General features: G+C 36.6%; 1 protein-coding gene across 3 annotated transcripts in view; it reads left to right on the top strand.

The window, feature by feature from the left end:
- LOC131039553 (uncharacterized) overlaps positions 1-27127 on the top strand; it is a 183683-nt gene that overhangs the window by 139909 nt on the left and 16647 nt on the right. For 2 of the 3 annotated variants that reach the window (XM_057972342.2, XM_057972341.2), the window contains exons 7-10: positions 7253-7327; positions 16237-16351; positions 16443-16500; positions 16619-16690. In XM_057972342.2, coding sequence (XP_057828325.2) covers positions 7253-7327; positions 16237-16351; positions 16443-16500; positions 16619-16690 — 320 coding nt within the window. The remainder of the gene's footprint in view (positions 1-7252; positions 7328-16236; positions 16352-16442; positions 16501-16618; positions 16691-27127) is intronic. The other variant, XM_057972343.2, reaches the window with a different exon arrangement.

Genomic DNA, 27127 nt, shown 5'->3' with positions numbered 1-27127 from the left:
TGCTAGATCCGTGTTTATGCCGTAGTGCCTTGGCATATACTGCCAATTGTCCTGCCACCTCAAGTAACACTACCCTATCTGTCGGATAGGGTTGCAACATGTAAGGAGGAGAAGGGCATCCTTGAATCCTTATGTAGGTGAACTTCGAGAATTGAACGAACCATGCACCAAATTGTTCGATCAATGCTTGTGCCGCTGGAGACAATTGTTGATGAATCCCACCTTGAAGAATCCTTGTGATATGCATAGTGAAGGCATCATTGACTCTTCTATAATGTTGCCTAGTCGGATGGTGCAGCTGTGTATATGACTCACAAGCTCTTATTTCTCCAGGTCCTCTTCCAACTACGCCTCTATACATCAATCCAACATACTCATAGTTTCTAGCAAGAGAGTATATGACATAGGAGCTCATATTGAATGTTCTAGTGCGTATGAGTCTCCTTAGTTGAACATCCAGGCTATTGCTGATGAGTCTTGCCTAATTGATTGTATCCTTGCCATGAGTGACTGTCTCTATGAAGAAGAACATCCAATTCTCAAAGTAGAATGCTTGTGGTGCACCTACAAGCTGATTGAGTAGGGTGATGAAGTCCCTGAACTCACCCTTGAAATCGACTCTATGTGGCTTGCTAGGCATCTTGCTCTTGCCGGGTCTACTCTTCAATAGCCAATATTTGTTGATAATTTCCAAACATGCTTCCGTACATCCTCATAAACTGCCTTAGCTCCTTGTGTTCTTTTATACATTCTCTCTCTAGGCTCAGGTAGGTGTAAGGTTTCACTAATAGCAGCTTCTGAAAGGTAAGCAAGCACTCTTCCATCTTCCACCACTATTGTCCTTGTTTCGGAATCATAGTGTTTGGCACACTTGACCATCAATTCATAGCATTGGACGGTGGGAGGGAATCCAGCTGCCTTGATGATTCCACTATCTATCATCTTCTTTGCTGTTGCAGTGGGCTTGCTTGTATATGCTGAGCATCGGAATCTCTTGCAATCAAACTTTCCAAGGTTGGTATCTCCTATGTTGCTCCAATAAGACGTGATCCTACTCTCCAACACCTCTCCTTTTTGATCTTCCTTGATAAGTGCTCGACGTGCACCAGCCCCACTTGCCTTTGGCACTGCCATTCGTCACCTAAGAGAGTTGTCTAAGTTAGGTTTATGGTGAAGAGTCTTTGAATTATTGATTTCAAGCCTAGGAGTGATGATCAATGCTTCTAAGATTTAAGCAAATTTGAAAATGAAAGATTGAACATTAATGATTACTAATTGTCAGTATGCTTATTCAGACTTTCTAATGAATTAGCAGCATTAAAGAGGTCTAATTTAACAAAAATAATCAAAATTTAGTCATAAATCAGACCTGCACCTAATATGCTTTATACATACCTCTAATTTTTACTGATTTTTACTTTGAATTGATGCCCTTAATCAAAGGATGTGACTGATAATGTTTAAGGAGTCTGCTGTTGCTGAAGGTGTATGAAAAAATTCGCCCTTCTTAATTAACTTCACTGCACCTCTGGACAAATTTGCTGTTATTATGATGAAGTTCGCTCCTTTTGATTAAGTATGCCTCCTTTGTTGGGTAAATTTGCTGCTCCTATGGTGAAATTTGCTCTTTTGAATGATTGGATTTGCTCCTTTGCTGAGTAAGTTCGCCTCCTGATTGACTGAATTCGTTACCTTGCTGATAATAATTATTACTTCTGATTTAAAATTCGCTGCTCTGCTCTTGAATTCGCAATTAGAGGAGAAGTTCGCTTTGAATTGGTGATCAAATGAATGTTTTGAGTCTCCTTATATAACCGCTTAAGGCAAAAGATGTGTCTTTCAGGGTGAAGGCCGACCTGGTTATAAGCAAATAAAATTTAAATTGTTTCTCAAAGTGGTCGACTTGTCACTTAGTTCGCACATTTCCCTTTTGAATTTAGGTTTTGGTGCCAAATATGTGGTAATTGAGCAAATTCACTCCTCAAGGGGAGCACTTGAAGAAATTTTCGCTTCTAGAAGGGAGCAATGGAAGCACATTTCGCTCCTAAAGAGGATCAATGGAAATTATTCCATACTTGGCCAAAATTTCATCCGCTCGTATCAACTCAAACCTTAAGTTTTAGTCATCATTTGTAAAAGTCATTAAATCTCATTCACCGAATGCCTTGAGGATGACTTCGCTCCTAGGATGGGGCAATAGAAATCAAATTCGCTCCTAAGGAGGATCAATAGAAGCAAATTTCGCTCCAGGGGGAGGGCAATGGATTTTTTTTGATACTTAGCCAAATTTTATCAATTTCACCTTCTTATGCCTCAAGATTATCATTCCTCCTATGTGGAATTTTTCAAATCATCACCAAAATTGCTTAGGGAGAATTTTCACTCTTAAGGAGAAGCAAAGAAAGACAATTTCGCTCCCAATGAAGAGCAATGGAAGCATAATTTGCTCCTAGAGAGGAGCAAAGGAAATTTTTTGATACTTAACCAAATTTTCATTCCCCTCCTTCATTCCAACAATTCATTTCCTTAAGATTTTATCCTCATGTGCAAAATCATTAAATCACCTTCATCAAATGCTTTAAGGATGATTTCGCTCTAAGATTGGGGCAATAGAAGTGAAATTTGCTCCTGGAGGGAGAGCAATGGAAGAACATTTCGCTCCAAGGAGAAGGCAATGGAAATGACTTCAAATTTGCTCTTCATCACTTCATGTTTGAGTAATTTGCCATCTATGCTTGTGAAAGAGTCAATTCAACCTTGGAGAAGGCTTTGAGATCAATTTCGCTCCTAACCAAGAGCAAAGGAAGGGAAATTCGCTCCCAAGAAGGAGTATTGGAAGTGTTTTTCGCTCCTGGAGGGGAGCAATGGAAGTCACTCCAATTTCACCATCTTGATCCTTCCCTTTGTCCAAATTATGATGCATTAATCTCTTTCAATACTCAAAAGGATGTTAAGACGCTTAAACTTGTTCTTTTACCTTCTAATATGCAAAAGAAGGTGATTTCGCTCCAAGATGAGGGCAATGGAAGAGAATTTTGCTCCTAAGAAGGAGTAGAGGAAATGACCTTGTACTTAGCCCAAATTCATGATTGTTGCCCGAGGATTGCATTTGTAACTCAAAATTATGACATCATATGATGATCAAATGGGGTTTTAGATGTCATGGGGGGCTAGGAGAGGGATTTCGCTCCTAAAGAGGAGCAAAGGAAGCAAAATTCGCTCCAAGATTGGAGCAAAGAAAGTAATTTCGCTCCTAGAGAGGAGCAATGGAAATTTTCACACACTTGTCAAATTTTGCTCCTGTAACTCACCTCTTGATGAAATACAATCAGGTCACTTAGATGACGAAGGAAATCTTGCATAGCTGACTAGGCTTAATCTAAGGGACTCCTCCATCAAATGTCCTTTTCTCTTTATTCAGTTTGACTTGTTTTGCCACCGTTGGCTCTGATCAATCTGGTTGACAATCACTCTTACCCCCACTCACTCAAACTTGCAAGGGAGAGACTATGCTAAGAGACACAAAGGCTTGAAGAAAAGAGGGGGTCCCCATTTTGATGGGGTGATGTTGTGATGGTCACAACAGTCCCCATTTATAGTAAACACTTTATTAATGTTGATAACATTGGGTGGTTGCTTGGTTTTGGTTAGTAGTTAGTATTACTATGTTTATAGACTATCTCTTCTAGTTATATTGCTGCTATTTGCCATTAAATATTACTGAATGATACTTTCAAAACTCTTTACGCATGCCTAAAATTATTATAATAAAAGCATTTCACTTTTTGCTTGAATTGAGTGGAAGAATTGTTGTTAGATGAATTTTAGATTCTCCCTTAAACGGGGCAGCAAGAGTAATTTTAGTAGTTTTTGATGTAGATTCCCATATCTACTTTTGGTTTTGCTCCTCTTGCAATGTGGGAGATTATAAATCACCAATGCAATCATGTTCTCTTATCAATCAGTTTGTTGATGTTTACAAGTTCATCCTTAAGGTCCTTGATTTTTAAGAGATGTTCAAGCAAAGAACACCCTTAGACAATTTGATAAAAACAACAAATTTTTGAGATACATGGCCTAGCCTTTTTTGTGAAACGTGATATTTAATTTTTAAGTTATTTTATAGGGTGTAGTAAAGGTGTTTCTTTGGACTTCACAAATTAAATCATTCAAGAATGACAACTTGAGAATCAATAGAGCTTCCCTATGACATCTATCAAATTCACCTAGATGATTAATAGGATTCGTTTCTATGCCTAACAGGATCTTGTCACATTCTCAATATTTAGCATAGTGAGTATCTTGTGAGTCCATATACTATGATTTTTCCTTGTTAGTTTCTATGACTTGGGGCAATATTAGGTTTTGAATGGTGAACATTCTACTTAGCAACCTAGAAAGTATTATTTTGCCAAAACTGAAAAAAAAATTGAATTGAATCCAACTCTTGTTTCAAATATATGAAGACCCTTCTAAAATTTTTGTACTTCTAAACATTTGAATGCGTACTTCAAACTTAGATCACTAGGGTATAAGTAGAAGAATGAGACGAGAGAAGGGGCTTGATAATTTCAGGAAATGGAAGCCTTATATTATTGAGGAGTGTCTAATAATGGACGATAGTTACAAATGCCATAAAGATAGCAGTTACAATTGAGGATAATATAATTGTTATTATATTAATATAATGCTAATTATCCTAATACCTCCTTAATAACTAAACCAAAAATGATGCTAAGATTGTCTTGAAATTTGAGGAAATGAATAGGTCCAAGTGGTTTAGTCATCAAATCAGTAGGTTAATCCTAAGAAGTGCAAAAATAAAAAGCAATATCTCCACAACCTACAAGTTGCCGAATATAGTGATGATGAATCTAAATGAGTTTGGTGCAACCATGATACACATGATTTTTCACCAGATTTAATACCCTCTGATCACAAAAATGTGGGGTTGGAGTGTGTTGAGGAAGCTGAAAATCTGCCAAAGTTCTACATGGTCAAATTGCTTCCAACCAGCACTAACAGCTACCTTGTACTCAACTTTAGAGGAAGATAGGGCTATTGATTGCTGAATCTTACTTCACCAAGAAATTACTCTTGATCCTAAAGAGAAAATGTATAGACTGCTGAGTATCATTTTATCTTGCCCAATCAAAGTCTGTATATTTGATCAAATTAAAATCTGCTGTCTTTTGAAGGAGTATGCGAATGTCAAGAGTACCTTTGACATACTGTAAAAATCACTATGCAACTATCCAATGAGAAATCTGTGGTTTTGACAAATACCAAAAATGTAAACTAACACTAACACCATCAAAATTTAAATTGAAAAACTTTGTTTTTGGGAGCACCCGTTTGGCCAATAATTTAGGAGTCTTCCATTAAACTCTTTATTTGGTAAAAGACTTTTAAGTATTTGATAGCATTTGTAAAATTCACTTTGGTTCAAAACTGGTCGTGATTAAAATGATTGTGAATGTTGAATTCCTAGATATATATGGTGGCAACCAAGCCCCCACCTTATCAAATTGTGATTGGGATTTTCAATAGGATGTGAATTTGGAAGATCATTTATTACATGCATTTTTAGCATTAAAAATTCTTGAATTAAATTAAAAATCTCCAAAATTTCATTATCTATTTAAATGTAATATGTAGATGTAAACATTGAGTTGTGACAACTTAAGATTGGTCATTTCTTATATTTAATTTTAGAAAGAAGTCAGTTTTTGCTGGTAGGTTACCTGCATCAGAGAGTTTACCATGTTGCCACCTTTGCTCCATGTAAATGTTCAATTCAACAATATGATACAGATCTTTTTTATCTACTTAGGGATCAAAATTATTGGGACTTGAATCTTTAATTGCTTTTTTAATTCAAGAGGCCTTCAAGAACAAGGTAAATACATATTCTTCTCATGCTGTTAAGGCAACAAAGTAAAGCACTCTTTTGGGATTGTTGAAAATTGTTAAGTAATGCATCAAACTTGAGGATCTACCAAGTCAAGTAATTATCTCATTCATCTCCAATGGATTTCGTATGGTCATATCAGAATCTCTAATTTGATGCTGTTATGGATTATCCCACAAAGGCATTGGCAATTGCATTAATAGGAATGCATTTATATTAGAGCATCATGGCAAACTGCCTTTCTATTGTGTACTTCACTTTTATTAATCTCTTTTAACAGCTTAAAGAGCTATCACTTGAAGTTGATTTAGTTGTGATATTCAAGATTTGACATTTACATTACAATAAATACTGAAAATGGAAAATATATGTCAATGGAACTGAAGTGTTCAGTAAAGATAACTAAATAATCAACCAAAAAGGGCTAGGTCTTTTAGCAGAAGAAAGAGAGAATAAAAACAAGAAATATATAAGTTTGGAGATTTCTGATAGTAGAGATTCAAAATGTGGAAGAGCAAAATTTTATTTTTCCCTCTAGCTGCAAAAGATGAGGAATAGACGCCTTTATCCATAGATGTTAGAACTGTGAGGTTATGAGCAAATACATATAGGAAAATGGACAGATGGGCCGTAAGGGAAAATCCTAATTAGTCTGATTATCATTTCTTGAAAAGTGGCTTTATGTTCTTGCCTCTTAATCTATTTTCTTTTGCATTGGTTTCCTATGATTATGTAGTCGTGTAAAACAAACATAACAAGATTGCTTTCGTTTGGCATGAGATGCCTTGCAATAAAACCGACCAGTTTCCAAGTAATCAGTTTTTAAGGTTTTCTTTTGGTTACCAATAGTAGTAGTTACATCCTTATATGTTAATTACAATAAAGAGTATAGTTATTTACATAGCTGTTGTATTTGATTCATTGTATTTCAAATCCTCAGTTGCTGATAATGGTGAGAAATTGAGCTCTAGAGTGGCATTTTGGTCCTAATTTACTTTTGGATTTTTGTGGTGTTTTGATCTTATTGCGATTTGATTAAATTGAAAGAAAACGGCTTAAAAGGCTATTACACCTCTACAATTTCATTTCTAATAATGAAGATTTGATTGTTTGCTTTTCAGACAAACATTTTGGAGGCTTTACATTATCATTATAAGGCATTTCTATTTTTACAGGAATGTTATTTCCTTTGTGAAAAAAGCATGTATTGATTTGCCTCATTCTTTCAATTTTTTCGTTTAAGTGGATAAGAATAATTTACAATGACTTGCAATGCTACTATCTGATATGGGTTCTATTCATCACAAGCACTTCAGGGTTTGTCTTGTTCAATTGGTATAGGAGTTGCCTTCAATGTTTGAGTTACAATGGTCAAATGAGAGTACTCTGAGAGACGTACTGAACCAATTCAATGAGGTGTGCTAAATTTTCCTTTTATTGGTTATTTAACGTTCTAATTTTTAAACTTTTAATTAAATTTAGAAACATGAATCATCAAGTGCATCAACTTTACAATGTGCATAATCAAATGATTGATCTATGAATGATGCTTCCTTGTCTTGATTATTTCATCGTCATTGTGCATAGATTCTGTCTTGCATTATTTATTGTTACAAAACAAATAGTGAAAAGCCATCTGCCATATATCCAGATTTTTGCTTTTGAGAATACATGCAAGTTCTAATTATATTTTTGTATTGAAAATTTACTTTATTAGAATATGAGGTCCTTACAATAACATATCCATCAAAGTTACCTTTGTCTTGGATTGGAAAGTATTGATCTATTGTAAGCTTTAGAAAGGAGCTGAAGAACAAAGAGGTATTAATTTAAATAATATATGAGATAAATGGATAAAGAACCCCTTGTGGGTTTGGGGTGTCTTGCACATCAAGTTGTATCTAATTTCATCATAACCTGAAAAACAAACTTGAACCTTAAAAATTAAATTACCAAATCGGTCTAATATCTTGACAATTTTGGGTACAAAATGTTTTAAAATCAAAATTAATTCGTCTATAGATCTTGGTAGTATTGGTATAATATCTTCGTATTATCCTTTTAGTTTAATGGCCAATATTGTAAATATTAGAATTCTTTTTAATTCTAACGATCGTTTCTTAATAGAAACATCGTTCCTTTGTAATCTATAAATGAACGTTTTGTTCATTCAATAATCAAATCAGTTTTTTACCAAATACTTTTGTATTATAGTATCAGAGCAACAGGTTATTTTTTTTTGGAAAAAAAATATTTCTAAAGTTTTTTAGTGAAATTTTTTTCGAATAAGATTTTTTTAGAACCTGCCTAGGGTTTTCTGGTGCCTATTTCGTGGGTTTGTTTTGGGGCATCTTGCTCTACGCACGTTTGTTCATTTTCGTGACCTCTTGTGCCACCTGCACGATATTTGTCAAATCGCGTCTGTCGTCTGCTAGTTTCACGATTTTTCTTCGCATCTGCATCTGTGCGCTTTGTCGTTTCTTCTCCTCGCACGATCTTTAAGCCCCGCGTCTTTGCTTTTTGGCACCATGATTTCTTCCGGCTTCCTGCGTCTTCCGGTGGCTCTGTTACAAACACGCGCGATGAGATTTCCGTTTTTCCGACAACTCGTTCTTCATCTTGCGCGATTTCTTTTCGCGCCTGTGTGCTACTCGTTGCGTTTTTTCTTCTTTTCGCGAATCGTGTTTTCTATGGCAGTTGTTTGCAACTATCATTGGATTTTTTTGCCGCCATAGGGTTTGTTCAGTCCCTCCATTTATTTGGCGACCAGTCTTCACATTTTTTTGGGTTTGCAATATTTTCTGCGATCTTGTGTCAAGGCATACTGCTACCTCCCAGTTCGTGGCTAGAGTTTCCCTCTATATTTTTTAGTGCCTCTATGAAGATTTTCTTGCAGTTTCTTCATGCTGCCTAGGGTTTAATTTGAACCCTCAGTATTTTTTTGTGTCTAGGGCTTTTGGAAAAATCATTTTCAAAAATCTAATAACTAGGATTTTTTTGGTTTTTTGAAAACTCATATGGGTCTCTGTTAGAAATTTATGGGTCTTCAACAGTTCATACATTGGGATCCGTGCCACCTCAAAATCAGTGCCAACTTTCCGCCTCCATTTTATTGCACGCGTTGTGTTTACGCGATTTCACGCATTAATACCTCTTGCCTTGATATTCGAGCCATCATTTAGTCTCCCATCTTTGACCTCAGTTTTCAGTGATGGCATCTTTGACGAATATTTTGTTTGAGGGGGCTAAAAAATTCAACGACAGAAACTATAATACTTGGAAACAAGTGATGCTCGCCATTTTTGAGTATCACGTTATTGATTAGATTGTCCTTGGAAAAGTCCAACGTCCTTCTACAGCTGGTCCTGATCAGACCAAGTTTGATGAACAAAATCATGAAGCTGTCATGCTCATCAAGGTCTCAGTGACCGATGATCAACTTCCTCAGATTCCTTCTAGCAAAACAGCTGCCGAGATATGGGAGCATCTCAAGACGCTGCATGAGACGTTTGATAAACGCAGGGCCTTCTTTTTGAAAAATATGCTCTTCTCTATTGTCATGGATGAAAGAAAATCCCTTCAGGATCATCTTAATCGGATCAAGGAAATCCTTGACCTCTTGGAAGCCATTGACCAGAAAATGGAGGACATGGTCGTGATCACTTTGAAGAGCTTACCGAAGTCCTATGAGCATTTTGTCAAAACTCTCAACATCATTTCAACTGGTGTTGATCTGAAGTTCGTTGATCTTTGCACTAAACTTTTGCAGCAGGAGAGGTGGAAGCAATAGTTCGACAACAGTACAAGCTCATCCTCCCTAGAGCAAGCATTTGCAACCAAATCCTTTCAGAAGGATAAAAGCAAATCACAGTCTTCTCAGTCTTCTCAACAGAAACCCTTTGCTTCATCATCAAAAGGCTCAAAGAAGAAAATGTTTAGTGCAAAACTACCATAAGTATGGTCATATGAAACTTGAGTGCCGTAAACGCTTGCTACATAGGCTAAGCAAAGTGGTTCACAACCAAAAGCTAATGTAGTGGAGCACACTGAGTAGAGCGAGTCTTCCTTTTACGCCTTCATGGCTAAAAGACCTACAGACCATGTCAAATCCTTTGCCTGGTATATAGATTCAGGTGCTTCACGCCACTTCACTCATCGTCGGGATTGGTTCATTGATTTTCAGCCTTACTCAGATTCGGTTATTTTTGGAGGGGAAGAGTACATGGTTGTCGGAAAGGGCAATATGCAAATTTAGTCTGGAGGGAGGAAAATAATTTTCCTCGATGTGTACCATGTTCCAGGAATGGAACTTAACCTTCTCTAAGTTAGTCAAATTCTGAGATACTCTCCTCGGCTTGAAGTGACCTTCAGTTCACATCAGTGCAGTATCATTGATTGGGAGAATCAGACAACTGTTGTTGTGGGTCTTGAGGATCATGGTCTATTCAGACCAGTTGATTCTGGTGATTCAAAGGAGCTTGCCATGGCAGCCAAACGCTCCTTTGTTAGTACACTCTGGCATCAATGTTATGGGCACTTAAATGTGCACTATCTTGCTCCACTTGTTTGGGAAGATCTTGTCATTGGATTGCCGGAGATTTAGACTCAGAACCTTGGAGTTTGCGGAGCATGTCAGGCTGGGAAGCAACATTGGACTCTGTTTTCAGATGGCGACTCCTGGAGAGCTTCTAAGGTACTACAACTTGTCCATGCCGATATCTGTGGACCTATGGCTACTCCTTTTGTTACCGGGTCCAGGTATTTTCTTCTTTTTGTTGATTTTAGTAGCTAACTAGGCAACAATCCATTCTAAGCTTTGTCTACATTTGTTTTCTATCTATCTTCAAAGAGTTAGACTTCTTTAAAATGCATAAAAAGAAACTTCTCCTTCACCATTGTCAACATCTGGAGGTTCTTCAACAATGGCTATATGAGCTGCGTTGAGCTTTCCTCTGAGAACATCATTTGCTCGAAGTCTACAGTTTCAACTGTGTGGTCCATTTTCTTGCAATAATAGCATTCTGTGTGTCTTTTGTATCTCCTGTAATAGTTTTCTTTTCTTCAACTTGAGAGCTGAAATCCTATCTTCCAAACTTTCAGAAGAAAGTTGACTAAATAAAAGATGACATTGTTCAATTTTGAAGATAAACTGTTTAGTAAAATAGCTTTAGCATCCTCATCATGCATTACAACATTGACTTCTTCTAGTTGTTGAAGAAGAGACCGTAGATTGTTCACATGGCTTGATATAGTGACTCCATCAGTCATCTTGAATGTCAAAAGTTGAAGCTTTAAGGATAATTTTGCATTAACTGCTGCTGCTTCAAATAGTGTATTCAAATTGTCCTAAATTTCCTAAGATGGTTTTGTCAAATCTACATAATGACTTTGGCTTTATCATCTCTGTTTTGCCATTCTAGTACTTTACTAGCATTTGTAGTAAGTGTCCCATTTCCATTAATTATTCCCCACAAGTTCTTGTGCATTAATTGCATTTGGGTGAATTTTAAGGCAGTTTTTCTGGAAGTGTGTTTTAAGGTCTGAAAATTCAATTTCATTATTTGAACTTACATAATTCAAATAAAACATTAGCACAAACCCTAAATGTTGGTTTTTGAAAGTCCTAGTCACGGCACAAAATTCTCATAAAGCCTTGGATTCATGAAAGAAACATTGTCATTCCCTAGCCGCTTGATTGCAAATTGAATCTATCGCTTAGGAATCCTATTTGACATGATTCTTTATCATGATGCCATTTTTACACAATTGCACGATTTTCCTACAAGGTAAAAAACACAATTTGTAGACAAAAACTTCCATGCAGCTACATGTCCAAAATGACATGATTTTTTCTCTTTTGGAAATTAACCCATGATTCTTAGATAAAAATAGGTGTGATTTTTGAAATAAAAAAATGCATGGTTTCTGCAAAAAGATAATGGCGACACCAAAACTTTGACTATTGGAATTTTTGAATGAAACTTTTGTGATTTTGAAAAAAATAGGTTGTGAACTATACCAGAAACGTCTAGTGATTTTCACCCTTCGATGAAATTGATAAATTCATGTGACCCCTTGCTCTGATACCATGTTATAAAAACCAATAGAACACAAAATATTATTATTCTATTAGTTTTCAGAATACGATTACGAAGAGATTGAATTGGAGGATGAAAGCATGCTGAAAGATAAACGTGACATGACTCACCTATTGCTAAAACTAGCAAACTTAAAAAAAGAAACAAAATAGTTGTCACTAAGGTGACTTTATCACAATTGTAAGACTGATCTTCTAATAATTATTTACTATTATTCTAATAAAAATTCCACCATAATGACATACCGTACCCATGTACACATAGCCAAACTTGATTCCAATTTTGCAAATTGGATTAATAGTGATAAGGAGAAAAAAGTTCTAATAGAAGAACATTTGTGTCTTTTAGTTTCTGCATTTTTTGATGACTTTATTTTTTGATGTCATGCATCTTATATTCATATCATAGAGAGGCAAAAGTGTTACTAGTGGGTGTATTTCAACTTTTCCATAGGGTTAGCATTTTTTTCTTTTGGTCCTATTCAAAAAGATTTTTTTCAAAAAAAAATTATTAGTTTTATTTTTTTTGTGAGTTTCTAAGACATGTGGATTGGGTTTTCGATGCATGAGCATCTGGGTCCACAAGCAATCTTGTGTCAATCAATTTTTTTTTTTTCCTTGTTTTGCTTGCAGGAGTCTGATAAAATTTTATATCATTGTAGTTGGTTAATGGCCATTTGCTCATGTAATCTTGAAGAAGGGCTAAATGGGTTATCATAGTTTAAATTTAAGTAGGTTATAAGGCTTATTAAATTAATAAAGTGGTCATTTTATATTCATGAATGATGTTGTACGGTTTGAGTAATGTACAAGGCATAGATTTTGGAGACTTTGATGGTAAAAAGGTTATTTCTTTTAGCATCTGGATTCACTTGTTTCTCGAGCGATTGTTTTGTTTGTTGTTTTTAGAGCCCTTGCTGCCACCAAACATATATTAAGCTAGGCGTATGATTGATATAAGCAAGTATCTATGGTCACCTTGTTTCACATAGTTCATTGAAATGAGTTGAGAAAATGAAGAATGGGATCATAGCATGCGTTTCCAACTCTGAATGATCAAACTAACCTATTCTTGGAGTCATGGGTATTTCTTTGCTGGCTGTGGAGTTGCAAAGCTTAGGTCATAAGACTTTCTCACCTCAGGTCGAGCTTGAGAATTATATTGCTAGGCGTGGTCTCCTTTGATTGCAGACTGCTTATTGATGGATTCAAGGTAGATGTGGTAATTGTAAAGATAGTTCGAGCTTCTTAAGTAGGGTATTTTCAGTCCTTATTTCCTTCTTGGTATAGATCGTAGCAGCTAAGTATAGCTTGGAGGTTATCCCTACTCAAATTGTACTGTTTGTTTCAAATAATAATGTAGAGATTGTTCCAAAACAAAATGCATGGTTTGTAACTTTCTTCAAAAAAAAAATGTAGGGTTTGTTCTTGCATTGAAAGGAAATTAATTGAAATGTTAAAAAAAATAAAAAAATGCTATTTTTTGCTTTAGCAACTAAGTATAGCTTGGAGGTTATCCCTACTCAAATCGTACTATTTGTTTCAAATAATAATGTAGAGATTGTTCCAAAACAAAATGTATGGTTTGTAACTTTCTTCAAAACAAAATATAGGGTTTGTTCTTTCATTGAAAGGAAATTAATTGAAATGTCAAAAAAAAAAAATGCTATTTTTGCTTTAAAAACACAAAAAACTTAAAAAAAATAAAGCTTATCTCTTAGATGAAACTTGAAATCGTTGGTAGAGAGCTCTCAATGCACCAAATATGAATATGAAGCTGTCTGAATGTGATTTGTTGATGGATTTTTGGTCTACCTCCTTGCTGGTTGGCCTACAATGCACTCTTATTTTTCCTCACAACTCTCTTTACTCCTATTTTGCAAACAAAATGAAATGAACTCGCTTTTAGGGCTGTAGAGCAAATGTAGAACAAAAAACAAGTTAAAACCTTTTTTTATGTTTCTTTATCACTTTTTTGACTGTTGTTGCCAGCCAAGTCTGAGAGTCAAGACTCGCCTGGACTCGGTGAGTCCACCAAACTTGGTAAGTCTGGTCAGGACTTGGCCAAGCCTGAGTTTGAGCCTCTAGGACTTGCCTAGGCTGATTCAACTCTGGACTCACCAAGTCGAGGTGAGTCTTGGCGAGTCTTGTTACTCTAATGGAAAGACATAGGGGAATTAGATTGGGTGAAGCGAGTGGTGGTAGAAGCTAGAGAAATTCAAATGTTCATTTGCAACCACTACACCTCACTTGCTCCCTTTAGGTCATCTTCAAAGGAGTTCCAAACCTATTGAGACAAGATAGACCACTTTATTTTGTTTCAATATATGGAAACATTGGAAAATTAAAATTTTGAAACTTCAAACATTTGTATTCCAATTACATTAAGCCTTATATTCCTTTTAATCAATATAGGTATGCCATTTCATCTTGTTGGAGAGGATGCTTGAGGTGCGTGAGCCTATACAATTGATGATGCTGAATTTAGAGTGGACTAGATGCCCTAATTCAAGCTTTACTCAAGTAAAATTCATCAAACAAAAGATCCTTGATGACAATTCGTGGTCCACAATGAGGTAATAAATTGTTGATTTTATTAAAAAATAAATATTAGATTGCTGATTTTCATATTAAATTTTTTTATTTTATTGTCTAATGTTCCAACCTTCGAAGTTTCTAATATGCATGGGAGGGATATACCACAATTGAATATTGTTGCCACTTGCTTCTTTGCATAGGTTTCCAATTCCTCTACTATAGAGAGGAATTGGTCCACATATGGCTTTATCCACTCCATCAAGAGGAAGACTTACCTCTAGACGAGCGGAGAAGCTAGGGGCTGTGCATAGTGCTCTTTGAATTTAGGACTGTCAGACTCTAGAGTATCAATAGACTCCAACTTTACAGTGGGATGTTGATCCCGAAGACGTTGCCCAAGTTGGTGAGGAGGAGACATCAAGGGGATAGGTTGAGATTCTGTTGTATGAGGTGGACCATGATAGTGGCAATGACATAGAGGACTCTAATTTTGATGCAATGGTAGAAGATGCAGATTAGGGGCAGCAATGTACTTTGTTTGGTTGTATTTTCATATTGTAATTGAAAATGAAACTATATGGCAGTAGTGTAGCCTTTGGGGATTTTGTTATAAGTTTATAACTTATATGTTATTTTTTAATTTCACATGCATATTGACAATGAATTCTGATTCCTAAACACAAATGTTATGTGTTAACGTTCTATAATGTATATATGCATGTTTTATCCATGTTTTCAAGTGAATATAATGTATTTGTGCATCCTTTATCCATGTTTTCATATGAACACTTAAATTTTCCCTATATTTTATATAACCGTCTCCTTTGCCATCTCCTAGCCTTCCCCAAAATTGGCTTGAAAAATCGGGGACTTGGGGATGCGTCTCCTCGTCCCCCTGTTCCGGAAACTCAGGGTAACCTTAGATATAATACTATTTTCTTTTTCCCTTTCCCTTTGAAAACTTTATTTTTGAAGTGTCTAGTAAAACCTTTTAAATAACCGTTATTTTTGGTCAGCAATTCTAGGGCTATTCTATTGTTTTTTTTTAAAACAAGTTTCTAATAATAAAACATAAGTTGTCTTTTTATGATTATAACATACAGTTGCTTTTTGGACAAGTTAAATTATTTCCCTTACATCACCCCAATAGCCTATGGAAAATAAAATAATAGGCCAAGGGTCTCCCAATGACTTTCGGTTGGAAAGGAGACATTGTAATTACATAGATGTATGTACAATTTTCATTCATCTAACATTGCTTATTTTAAATCCCTTAATAATTTTTTATATGGATGAGTTTTATATTTTGATTTTAAATACTTTCTTCCATTTGGTATCTCTTTCCCAGTTTCAAGCCAAACATTTCTAAGCTTGTAGAAATTCACTTTGTAGAAATACTGTTGAAATATTAAGTAAAATCTATCATAGTTGATGAACTTTTAGTTTCTTTTGAAATTACATTAAAATAGGGAGATCTATATGTTTTTTAATTAGTGCATTGTGGTTTTCCTCTTACATGCATGCTTTTTATTCAATATTTGGCATTGTCTACATGCGGATTCAGGCAGATCCAAATTCCCTTAAAGCTTGTGTTGCATTTATTTATTTTTGCTCTTTTCATGACCATGCAATGGAAGAGGAGTTGATATTTCTTTGTCAATTATGTTTCTAATGATTTGCATGCCGACAGTTAATAAAAAAATTTCAAGACTTCTGGCATGTTATGGAGGATATTGACATGAATGTGTGGGTTATGGAGCCTCTACATCCATCACGAGCAAGTTCATTTCGACGTATAGCTTTAGGTAATGTTGATTAATCTTGTTATTATTGTCAAATTCAAATTCTTGTTTGTTATCATTTGGATTTAACCTTTAGGGGCACTTGTATATGCAGGTGGACATTGCTCGTTGTCACTGACAGTGAATGCATTTTTAGCAAGATTTGTACCAGAGTATGAAATGATTCCCCATCATATGGCACCTAAAATAATATGTTTGCAATTTTTCACATTTCAAAAACAGGCATATTATGTCATTGCTAATAATTTTTTTCTTTGTATACACTTACAGATGTCGCTTCTTTGGATCTGACTTGGTAATAGCTCCACTGCGGAAAAAGTGGAATAGCAATATTGGACGATGGTACTACCTCTCTTTTATCAATTTAATTCTTTTATTTGTTTTGATTTGTTTATGCATCTAATCTTTCAATATATTTTGTTTGACATTCTTTATATTTATTCTTAAGTAGTGTAATTTAATCCTTCTTTATATCTGTGATGGATTAGTGGAATTGAATAAATCTTAGTTGTCGAGGTAACCTACTTTGTTCGTTCTGCACTGAATTTAGATAACTTCAGACCTGTGTATGTTAGGGAAGAATACAGCCAATGAATCATTACAACAATGAAATAATTGATATAATGCAAAGATGTTTTTTTTTTAATATTATAGCTCAACAGAAAATGGCAATTTAAGTATTATAGGCACTTGTATTTCACAAGTATCCTTTGGGACGGTCCATTGTAGCATGGTTAGTCAATAACAAGCCATAAATTTGTGAATAAGCCCCCAAAACAGTAAAAGGGGCCTCGGAAACAGGCAAATAATACCCTCCAAAACCCCTTGAAGCAATTTAATATGTTATGGTAACCTTTATGGGAACTTTGAGTGTGGAAGTATAGTATAAATTAGATAGGTAGGCCAACTTAGTATCTTTAAGTTAATGTAATTGGGTATTACAGAGAAAACTTGTATCTAAAGGTTCAGAACTTGCCCGTACAAAAAACATGTCCACACACCATTTTCTTTTTTAGCATATTAATTCTAGCCCAATAATGAGGAATCAGACTTGTTCTAGCATAAATTTTGGTTCTATATGGTCAGAGTCTTCAAAATTTGATTAGTAACTCCTATGGATTCACTTAAGTGTTTTTAAAATAGGCATTGATAATTTTTCTGCTCTTTTTGGCTAAATTTATATGGGATTTAGAACGATTATATTTTTTTGAGGTCATTATTAAGATTAGCTTATCTTTTGCTGAAATTGTGATGGATTTTGTACAACTCTGAGAGCTCATTAAGTTATTGAAATACCCATCTAAGGTAAACTCCAAGTGGATGTTTTCCAACATAATTGGAAATTTTCTATAAATTAAAAGTTACAGTTATTTGTATGAAATATTCAAAACTGAGAGAAAACTAGCGGTAGGGTACTTCAATTTTTGGCCAGATATATGTATGAGACATGCCTTTTCAGGATCCAAAATAAAAGCTGAGCTGCCTTTTTCTTGTAGGATGCTTGAGACTTGTTTTGAGCACAAATATATTTGTTTAAAGTGAGTTCTAGACGAGATATGTGGATGATATGTGCCTTTTGAGGGCTGAAAATAAGAGCTGACCCATAGACATATTCCTCTAGGGTGATGCCTATTTCAAGTGAATTTTTTTTTCACTGACAAGATATATGGATGACACATGGCTATTATTGATGAGAATAGGGGTATTTTGTATCCGGTTTTCTCACTTGTATTGTGAACAAGACAGATTATTTAACTAGTTTCTGGTTAGGACCTTTTCACACATGTTCGCATGTTAAATTTACTTAGTGAGTTAGGAATTAGAAGTCTCTTGTAGACATGTGATCTTATCTTCCAGTTGTCACATGACATATGATTAAGACACTTATCATCATCCTCATTAGTCTTATATCTTAATCTTGCCTATATAAGCAAGGTATCATATAGACATTTGGTAATGTATGGACATGTACATTGATCACATTTGACCTATATATTTGCATCCATTATTGACAAATTTATGCTCGCTTTTCTTTGTAGAAGGATATTTTGGTTTTGCAAATTGTTGATGGTGTTTTTATGCACAATCAATCATAGAATAAAGTATTGAATACTCTATCCTCTCTTGAACAAAGACTTATCAAATGCTGAAGATTAGCAACAAGGATCACTTGAAATGAGATGACTCCAAGGTTCTTGATGTGTTCAATAGCTTCAACGATATGATGTGTTTGCTGAACCTGCGAGGGGACTTACGTAGTTGTTCTTTGCTCAATTCAAGGTCTTTGGAATGACGATGTTGCAATATCGCTCTTTCTACTACTATTGATCTTTTGATAAAAAATGAAAAAAAGGAGCAAGGTTTAGGAATGTGTTGTGACCATTTCACACATCGCCCCATTTGAAATGGGGACCCCCTCTTTTTGCTCGCCTTTCGCTTCGTTTTTTTAGGGTTTTGTTAGTTTGTCAGTTGTCTGGATTTAGGGTCAAGCCTTAGGGTTTTAATTGCCGTCTTTTCAGGCCACAATCCAGTCAGTTTTGAGAGCTTTTGAGCTTCTTTTGTAAGAATGCAAATTTTGAATGCAATGAGTTCGCCAAAATGGTCTACTTTCAATTGGAATTTTGAGCGCAGAGTCTAAATTTGTCTAAGTGTTGATGATGAAATGTGAATTTTTGTCCAATTGAGTAATTTTGACCAAATTTTGACCTTTTTTTTGATATTTGATCCCGGGCGTTGGGAATGATTTGTTTTTGCCTCGTGAAGTGATTAAATGTGTAAAATCATGTTATTTTGGCCTGTAGGAGCAAAATCGCTCTTGTCCCTCAGTGAAGGACCGGAGCTCGTTTTCAAAAATCTTACTGTCTCTGCAGGGTCAAGATAAATTTCGAATTGAAAATGATGAAGAAAGGCGAGATCTTTCCGTTGAATATAAATTGAAGAATTTCACGAACACGGAGATGCCTCAGGGATGCAAAATCGCTCCTGTCCCTCAGTGAAGGACCGGAGCTACAAATCAAATATTGCTTTGTCCTTGTAGGATTTTTACGACTTGATGATTTGAAGAGGTCCAAGGAGATGTGTTTTGCCAAATGAATATAACTTGAAGTGCCGTCGTGAAGAAGAATGACCCAAAATGCAAAAATCGCTCCTGTCCCTCAGTCAAGGACCAGGGCGAAGTTCTTTGTAGCTCCCGTCCCTCTCCAAGGGACCAGAGCGAAGTTCTTCATAGGGCACGCACTGGGCAAAGATCAAGTCAGTTTTATGTTTGAAGGCAAGAAAGGAGGTACAACGGATCCGTTGAAGATAATTTTCGAAGATGATAAAATGAAATGAAGCCTACAGGACCAATATCGCTCCTGTCCCTCTCCAAGGGACCAGGGCGATATGATGATTATATTGCCGTTCCTCCAAATTTAAGACACTCCAAGGCGAAGAACAAGGTGGCAAAGGCATTTCGAAGCGTCTTAGTCAAGCATAAAGTCACAATGATCATCCAAATCGAAGGATTTGCACTGAAATACCCCAGTTCGCTCCTGTCCCTCAGGAAGGGACCAGAGCGAAATTTGCATAAAGGCGTAAATTTTGAAAATTTATCAAGCATCAAGTGACTAAGAAGGATCGAGGGACTTTATTTTGCACGATAAAAGTAATTGCAAGTTGGTCGAAACAAGGACAAGCTCAAAATGTTGAAGTTCGCTCCTGTCCCTCAGGAAGGGACCAGAGCGATATTGATTATATTGGCCAATTCATGCAAAAATCACGTTAAGTCAATGTTTTGCAAGGTCATACAAGGTCTAAGGTGTCTTTTGAAGATGATAGACAAAGGTTTTTAACGTCAAAATGTTATCAATCGAGCCAAGGAGCCTATATCGCTCCTGTCCTTTGGACAAGGACCAAAGCGATTTTCATTAAAACACTCATGCTCCTTCAAAATCAGGACAATGCAAGGATAGGCGAGGTAAAGAACACCATTTGGAAAGCAATGAACGAAGAACAAAGATCAAAAGTTTGCCAATTTGAGCCAGGACATAAGGATCGCTCCTGTCCCTCTCCAAGGGACCAGGGCAATATTTGCTAAGTTACTAGTTATCCTTCGAAGATCACGTTAAAGCAAAGTTGCAAAGGGTTTGAGACGTCTTTTGAAAGGTGATGAACGTGGAGTTAAAATCAAGAACGAAGTATTTTAAGCTAGAAGACAAGGATCGCTCCTGTCCCTCTCCAAGGGACAAGGGCGATGATCCTTCCAACGTCTAAATGCCTCATAAAAGTCAAGTGATACAAGCGTGGAGTAACAAACAATGTTATTTTTTTCGCCTTACAATGAAAATTTGAGATCGAAGATGCAAAGTAAAGGAGAAAACACCAGGATCGCTCCTGTCCCTCTCCAAGGGACTAGGGCGATAATGGTCATGAGAGGCATTCATTCGCACAAGCAAGTCGATTAAGCTCGAAGGACCCAACGAAAATAGCAAATTCAACGTGGAGATGGAAACCTTGGACATCAAAAAAATTGCAAGGATCATGGACAAAGTGATGGATCGCTCCTATCCCTTAGTCAGGGACTAGGGCGATGAGGTTTGAATCTTCTCACTTTTCCATTTTTGGCGCTAAACAAACGTTTTTTTTTTTTTTAAATTCATTTTAAATGCTAAAATTCGATATGCTTTGAAATTTAATTAAATGGCATTTAAATATTGCGCTTGGTATTAATTAATTATTTTGCCTTGTAAAAAAATCGAAGTTTATTAATTAAAAATGAAGGCATTTAATAATTAATTATTAATTAATAAAAAAAATCAAAGGGAGCGCTTGGTTTATGAGAGTCGGCCTTGTTATTTATTAAAAATCATTTAAAATTGCTTTATTTCTACAAAAGTCGGCCTATATGGTGGTAAGAGTTAAGCGCCTATAAAGGAGGGGTGCAAATTGTCATTTTTACATCATCATTTATCATCTCTTACATGCGATCTTGAAGGAGAAGTGCGAGTTTGTGTTTCAAGGTGCAAATTTCATTTCAAGCTAGAAGGTGCTAGTAACATCCAAGGTGGTGCGAATTTAAAGTTTCATATTGTGCGAACTTGTCCAAGGCATTGGAAGATCACGTAGAAGGCCATCTAATATCGATTTTGCCTAGGCGAATTTTATTCATTTTGCATTCTAGAGTTAGCTCTCTATTGAGGTATGGCGATTTTGCTTTATTGTTTTGATTTTGAACGTTGATCGTCATAGTCTAAATTTTGAAATTTTGAATTTTGAATTCCTAGCTCGATCATTTTTAGGAAATGATAATTCTAAGACTTATCATGATGTTTCCTAAAAATTTGTCTCTCTAATCTATGTTATTCATTGCAAAATCTAGTTTCTCATTTTGAAAATGTTGTGTAGGTATGGCGACCCCGAAGGCGGGAGCATCCACCAGTCGTTCAGCTCTCATCAAAGAAGATCAGAAGACCGAAGAAGTGGAGACCAAGATCGTGTCGAAGTGGAGCAACATTGGAGATACTAACTTAGGCAACTTCAGCACGAAGAAGTTTCGAGAGGTCCCTTACATTGGCAAGCCATCGCCTGTTGCCCGGAGAATAATCGAGAGTGGCATCGTTAAGGCGGCCGGCTTTCCTCCAGCTGTTCAGTGCCATGAGTTGATGATCGAGTGTGCTCGTCACTATGATCCACAGTCCAGAACGATCATGTCTAATGAGGGAAACACTTTGGCGTACCTTTCAGAGGAAGCTATAAGTGAAGCTTTCCATCTTCCAGAGCACAGGGACATGATATACAAGAGCATAGAAGGAGCCAGATCAATGTACGAAGATGATGCAGATGCTTGCCTAAGCATAATTAACAAGAACTGGCTACTCAAGAGTCGTCCCCGTCTAAGCAAGATCCCGAACACACCGCACAGGATTGATTTCCAGGAGGAGTACAGAGATTTGATTACCATGCTCAACCGAGTTACAGGAGCCCCTCACGCCTTCTATTTTGAGAAGTGGATGTTCTACTTCATCCAGGTGATTGTTCAAGGGAAAGGTACGATACATTGGGCTAGGATGATTAGCCATTGCTTAGACGTACAGTTGAGGAGACTCAAGGCTACTAAGTCCTTCCACATGAGTTCATACGTCATCTATGCCTTGATCAGGAGTGTTGAGTACGTAGGACTACCTCACAGAGGAGTGATTGGAAGAGGACCCGGCGAGGTCAGAGCTTGTGATTCCTATGCCTACTTGCATCATCCGCCAGGGAGCAACTATAAGTTGGTTAATGATACTTTCACGATGAACATCACAAGGACGTTGCAAGGTGGGATTCACAACAGATTATCTCAAGATGCACAGGATTTAATCAAGAGGTACGGTGCTTGGTTTATTCAGTTTCCGAAGTTCACTTATATTAGAGTGCATGGATGTCCTTTACCCCCATACATGTTGCTGAGATATCCGACAGACAGAATTGTGTTACTTGAAGTAACAAGACAGTTAGCAGCATATGCGAAGGCATTCAGACACAGACATGGGAATGGAGTTCCAGTACCTATCATTTTGGGTAATTCAGTTGAGGTATGTCCTAATGCTTTAGCTATGGATGACGCAGAGAAGGAGTTAGCCTTGTATTCTTTTTCATCTTTTGCTTTGAGAGAAAGCTTTGATCCACATGGACATTTAGAGGAGACAGTTGGCAGAAAGTTTAAGCATGAGTACCAAATAGAAGATTTTATGATGAATCTCTTAGATGATCTCGAAGTAAAACGGAAAATGCATTCTAGATTGCCTTTGGATTTCATCAGGAAATGCAGGATTTACAGAGTGGCCGACCAAGCTTAGGACAGTGGCAGACATATCCAGTCATCCTATGATCGAGAAAGCAAATCAATAAGGTTAGATTGGAATGAGCCCGAGGTCGTGGATTTAGATACTTTGATGGCACCAGTCTTGTCTTGTACTCGCAGATGGGTTGACGTACAACATCAGAAGTTGAGAGAGCAAGGCATTGCTATGACTTTCACTTTGGAAGAGAAACCTGCCGAAGGAGGAGCTAGTGTGAGTGAAGGCAATCCTAATCCTAGAAATTCAGGTGAAGGAAACCTTCGATGTGCCAGTGAGGGCAATCCCCATCCAAGAGGTTCGAAGAGGAAAGAAAGATCAGAAAAGAAGGAATCCTCCAAGAGAAAGCAAGGGGCTAACCGAGATCGATCATCCGGTACATCTTCTAGTCCAGAGAAGAGAACAATTCAAGTGGAAGAATCCATGGAGTCGATGGTACAGAACGATGGGCAGGAAGAAGGACAGGCACAGCAAGGGTCACCAGATGGATCTCTCCAGGACTATGAGTTAGATGAAGATAAAGAGGACAATGCGATGACATCTCCTCCCAGAGAAGAAGAAATAGTGCATAAAGAAATACAAGTTCAAGAAACAAGATCGATTATTCCAGATTGGTTGAAGGAAAGATTAACCAAGGTGATCGTAGTAGAGGACGAGAACAATGCAATTGATTTAGAGAGCCTTGTTGGACGCTCACACGAAGTAACAGAAAAGAGGAAGGCTACCAAGATGTCCAAGATGATTCGAGATGAGACTGGATCCAGAAAACTGCAGATAGCTACACCAGCAGTAGACAAATATGAAGGTGAGATCTTAGCAGAGGAATATGATATACAGACATTTGAGCTAGGACCATCCATAGCAGAGCAGACATTGGATGATGCTACCGACTCATTTGAAGCATTAAAAGACAAGCTTAGAGAAGAAATGGAGAAGAATAGAAAGCTTGAGAGAGAGGTCGGTGCATGGAGGACATATTTCAGTCACATCAATGAACCTTTGGGACATCAGGATCCAGCTAGATCACCAGTGCAGGCACTTCCACTTCAATCAATCAATGAGGCAGAAAGATTCAGGAACATGGTCCAACGTACAAGTAATTGGATGGATAGATCTCATACAGTGGCCATAGAATTTGTTAGAAGGATGATGAAGATTATTCATCAAGCTATCCAGGTTCTTGAGATAATCCACAATTTGATGATAACAGTAGCCGCATTTGCCCATACCAAAGATGTTATCATTCCTGTCTTGAAGGTAAATAGACATACATCAAGGAAGGTCTTAGCACAAGAGAAGATCATAGATGGAGGACCTCACAGTTTATTTCAGTGGTCAACCTTACTTCATATGAAGAATGTTCTCTTCGAGGACATCAGTACTAGATGTAGCCAAGTTGAGGAGGTGATCAATCCGATCCAGGACCGAGTATTTGAGGTACTTCGTACCATTCTTGGCAGAAGGATCGAGGTCGAGACAGATGTGGATATGCAAGAATTAGAGGAGAGAATCAAGGTCATCTTTTGCAAGGACGCAAATGTTACAGACGAGCAATATGATCAGATGTTTGCCACCATGCTCCTGATTGAAAGAACAAAGGAACTTGAATCTACTTGGGACGTAGCTCTTCTAGATGCATTCGATCAGGTCATCCACTTGGAAGAGAGTATGAAGAATCTTCCCGAGATTCCAATTGCAGAAATCGAAGGAATCGTATCTAGATTCATTGCATATGCTAAAAAAGAACATTGGAAAGGGAATAAGATTCTAGATGAGAAGTTGTTATAGATGACATGGCACCTTAATTGTCATTGGTTTATGTCTCCTAGGTTTTTGTGCCAAATTTAATATTTGGCTATGCATTTAATATTGTTCAGTAAAAGGGAGGCCATTTGTAACAAACCCTAATTAGGGTTTAGGTGTCATGATCTTGACCGTTGATCTACTTTCAATCTGGACCTTTCATTGTACTTGAGGATGCTATTTATACCCTCATTTTTCATTTCATTTGTAATAGTTAGATATCAAAGAGTTTGTTGTATTAGAGAGATTAGAGCTAGATGCAATTTTATTTTGTAGCAAGATTGAGTTTTGAGGAAAGGAATTCAAGCAATTGTTGTATATGATGACTTGGAAATCAATGAAATATTGAAGTTATGGTGTTTTGTTGCAACTTTCTTGGTTATCTTCATGGTTGTTTAATCTACTTGAATCATGCTCAATCAAAGTAGTGTGTTAATTTGAAGGACATAGTGTGAGACTTGACCTTTGGTAGGATTCGTAATCCAAACCACTAGCTTCTTGCTGATTGTAGGAACACCTTGCGTGGTCGACTGGAGAATACCTTGAATCCCTTAACCTTCAATCATTATTGTACCTTGGATATGTACCTTCATGGTAGTGTCTTTGATCTTTGATGCATTGAATATCATCTTGTTACCTTAGAAGATCGCACTAATTTCAATTGAGTTGTTATCTTATGGCAAAATTGAAGTTGGTTGAATCTTGCCAAGTCTTGTCTACACGAAGTCATTCTTAGGGTTAGACTAGATTATACCCCTTGAAAACCCTACTCTTTTGTTATTTTTTTTGAAAGTTTCTTTAGTTTAGTAAAATCTTGAACTTTCGGAAGCGTAAGACCCCTTGAAGGATACAGCAAATCACATCATACCGCTAGAAGCTTGTCCACACGTAGAGACCCTACTAACCAGAACCTTGGAGTCATCCTAACTGATCCTTTACGCGAATCTTCAGCAGTTAGAGGCTTTTTCTCAAGAGAGGATAAGATGCCTATTGGTATTTTATTCTGTGTATGATGGTGTATAAAATACACGTCAACAGAATGCTATGCTAATACTAGGAATGCAAGACAATGGACGATTTCAAGTGAGCTCAACTAAGCGTTGCTTTGACATGCTATAAACATCTCCACAATGCTAGTGCAATCTTCTAGGGATAGCTTGGTTATTTTCAAATCACTACCACAAACATAGATACCTTCAAGACGAAGCATATTAGTGATGGAATAGCAATTGAAGTTAAGATTTGGGTAAGATAAATTTAGTCGACTATGCGAGATACTTCACGATCGATGGAGTACTAGTAGTATGAACAACGAGCTCTTACTATCAATCATGCACATGCATCTTTCATTCGTCTAAAACACTTGAAGCAAATTCTATTCTAATTTTGTTTGTCTTTTCAAATATTAACTTCTCTCATAAAAGGATGAAGAAACAAGCAAATGCTCTAAAACTCAATAAGTCACCAACACTTCAATGATTTTATTAATTTTTATAGCATCGAGCAACAATTCTACAAAACTCTTCTAGTTGATCCTTTACAAATGAAATGAGTTGAGCTTATATAGAGCTCTCAATTACAATGAATGGCAAAGATTAAATCCGAATCAAGGGCCCAGATTTTGCCACCTAAACCCTAATTAGGGTTTGTTACAACCAAAATACCTAATTTTTGCAAATTATTAAAATATCAGCCAATGGGAATATGACATCCATTTGGCACAAAAGACTAGGAAAAATCCTCCAATAGGAAAAATGACGCCACATAGGATCATAACAAACTATCTTCAATTTCAATTATTGGAACTGCAAGTAGGTTCTTCAATTGTTCTTCCAAGTAACTAACTTCATCCAAGATTGAGGCAAAAGTTGTATCCCATCCTAGCCTGAAATCTCTCATCTTGCTAGCAAGTATGGTGAATGAGTGAATATCATCCAGCTGCCTCTCGGAAGGTGATCCGTTTGTTCCGAAGAATATGATCTTCACTCTCTCAGTGAGCTAATCGACATCAATATCGATTCCTTCATTCATCTCCTTCTTAAGAATGATTTCAACTACCTTCACGATCTTATCATGTATCAAGTTGATTGCTTCATCGACTTGAGTGCATCCTGTACTAATATCCTCAAATATGACCTTTCTCATGCGAAGCAGA

This window comes from Cryptomeria japonica, chromosome 5 (genome assembly GCF_030272615.1).
Source record: "Cryptomeria japonica chromosome 5, Sugi_1.0, whole genome shotgun sequence".
In the NCBI taxonomy this organism is placed as follows: Eukaryota; Viridiplantae; Streptophyta; class Pinopsida; order Cupressales; family Cupressaceae; genus Cryptomeria; species Cryptomeria japonica.
The sequence above is the reverse complement of the archived record's forward strand: the minus strand, read 5'-3'. Positions and strand labels throughout refer to the sequence as shown.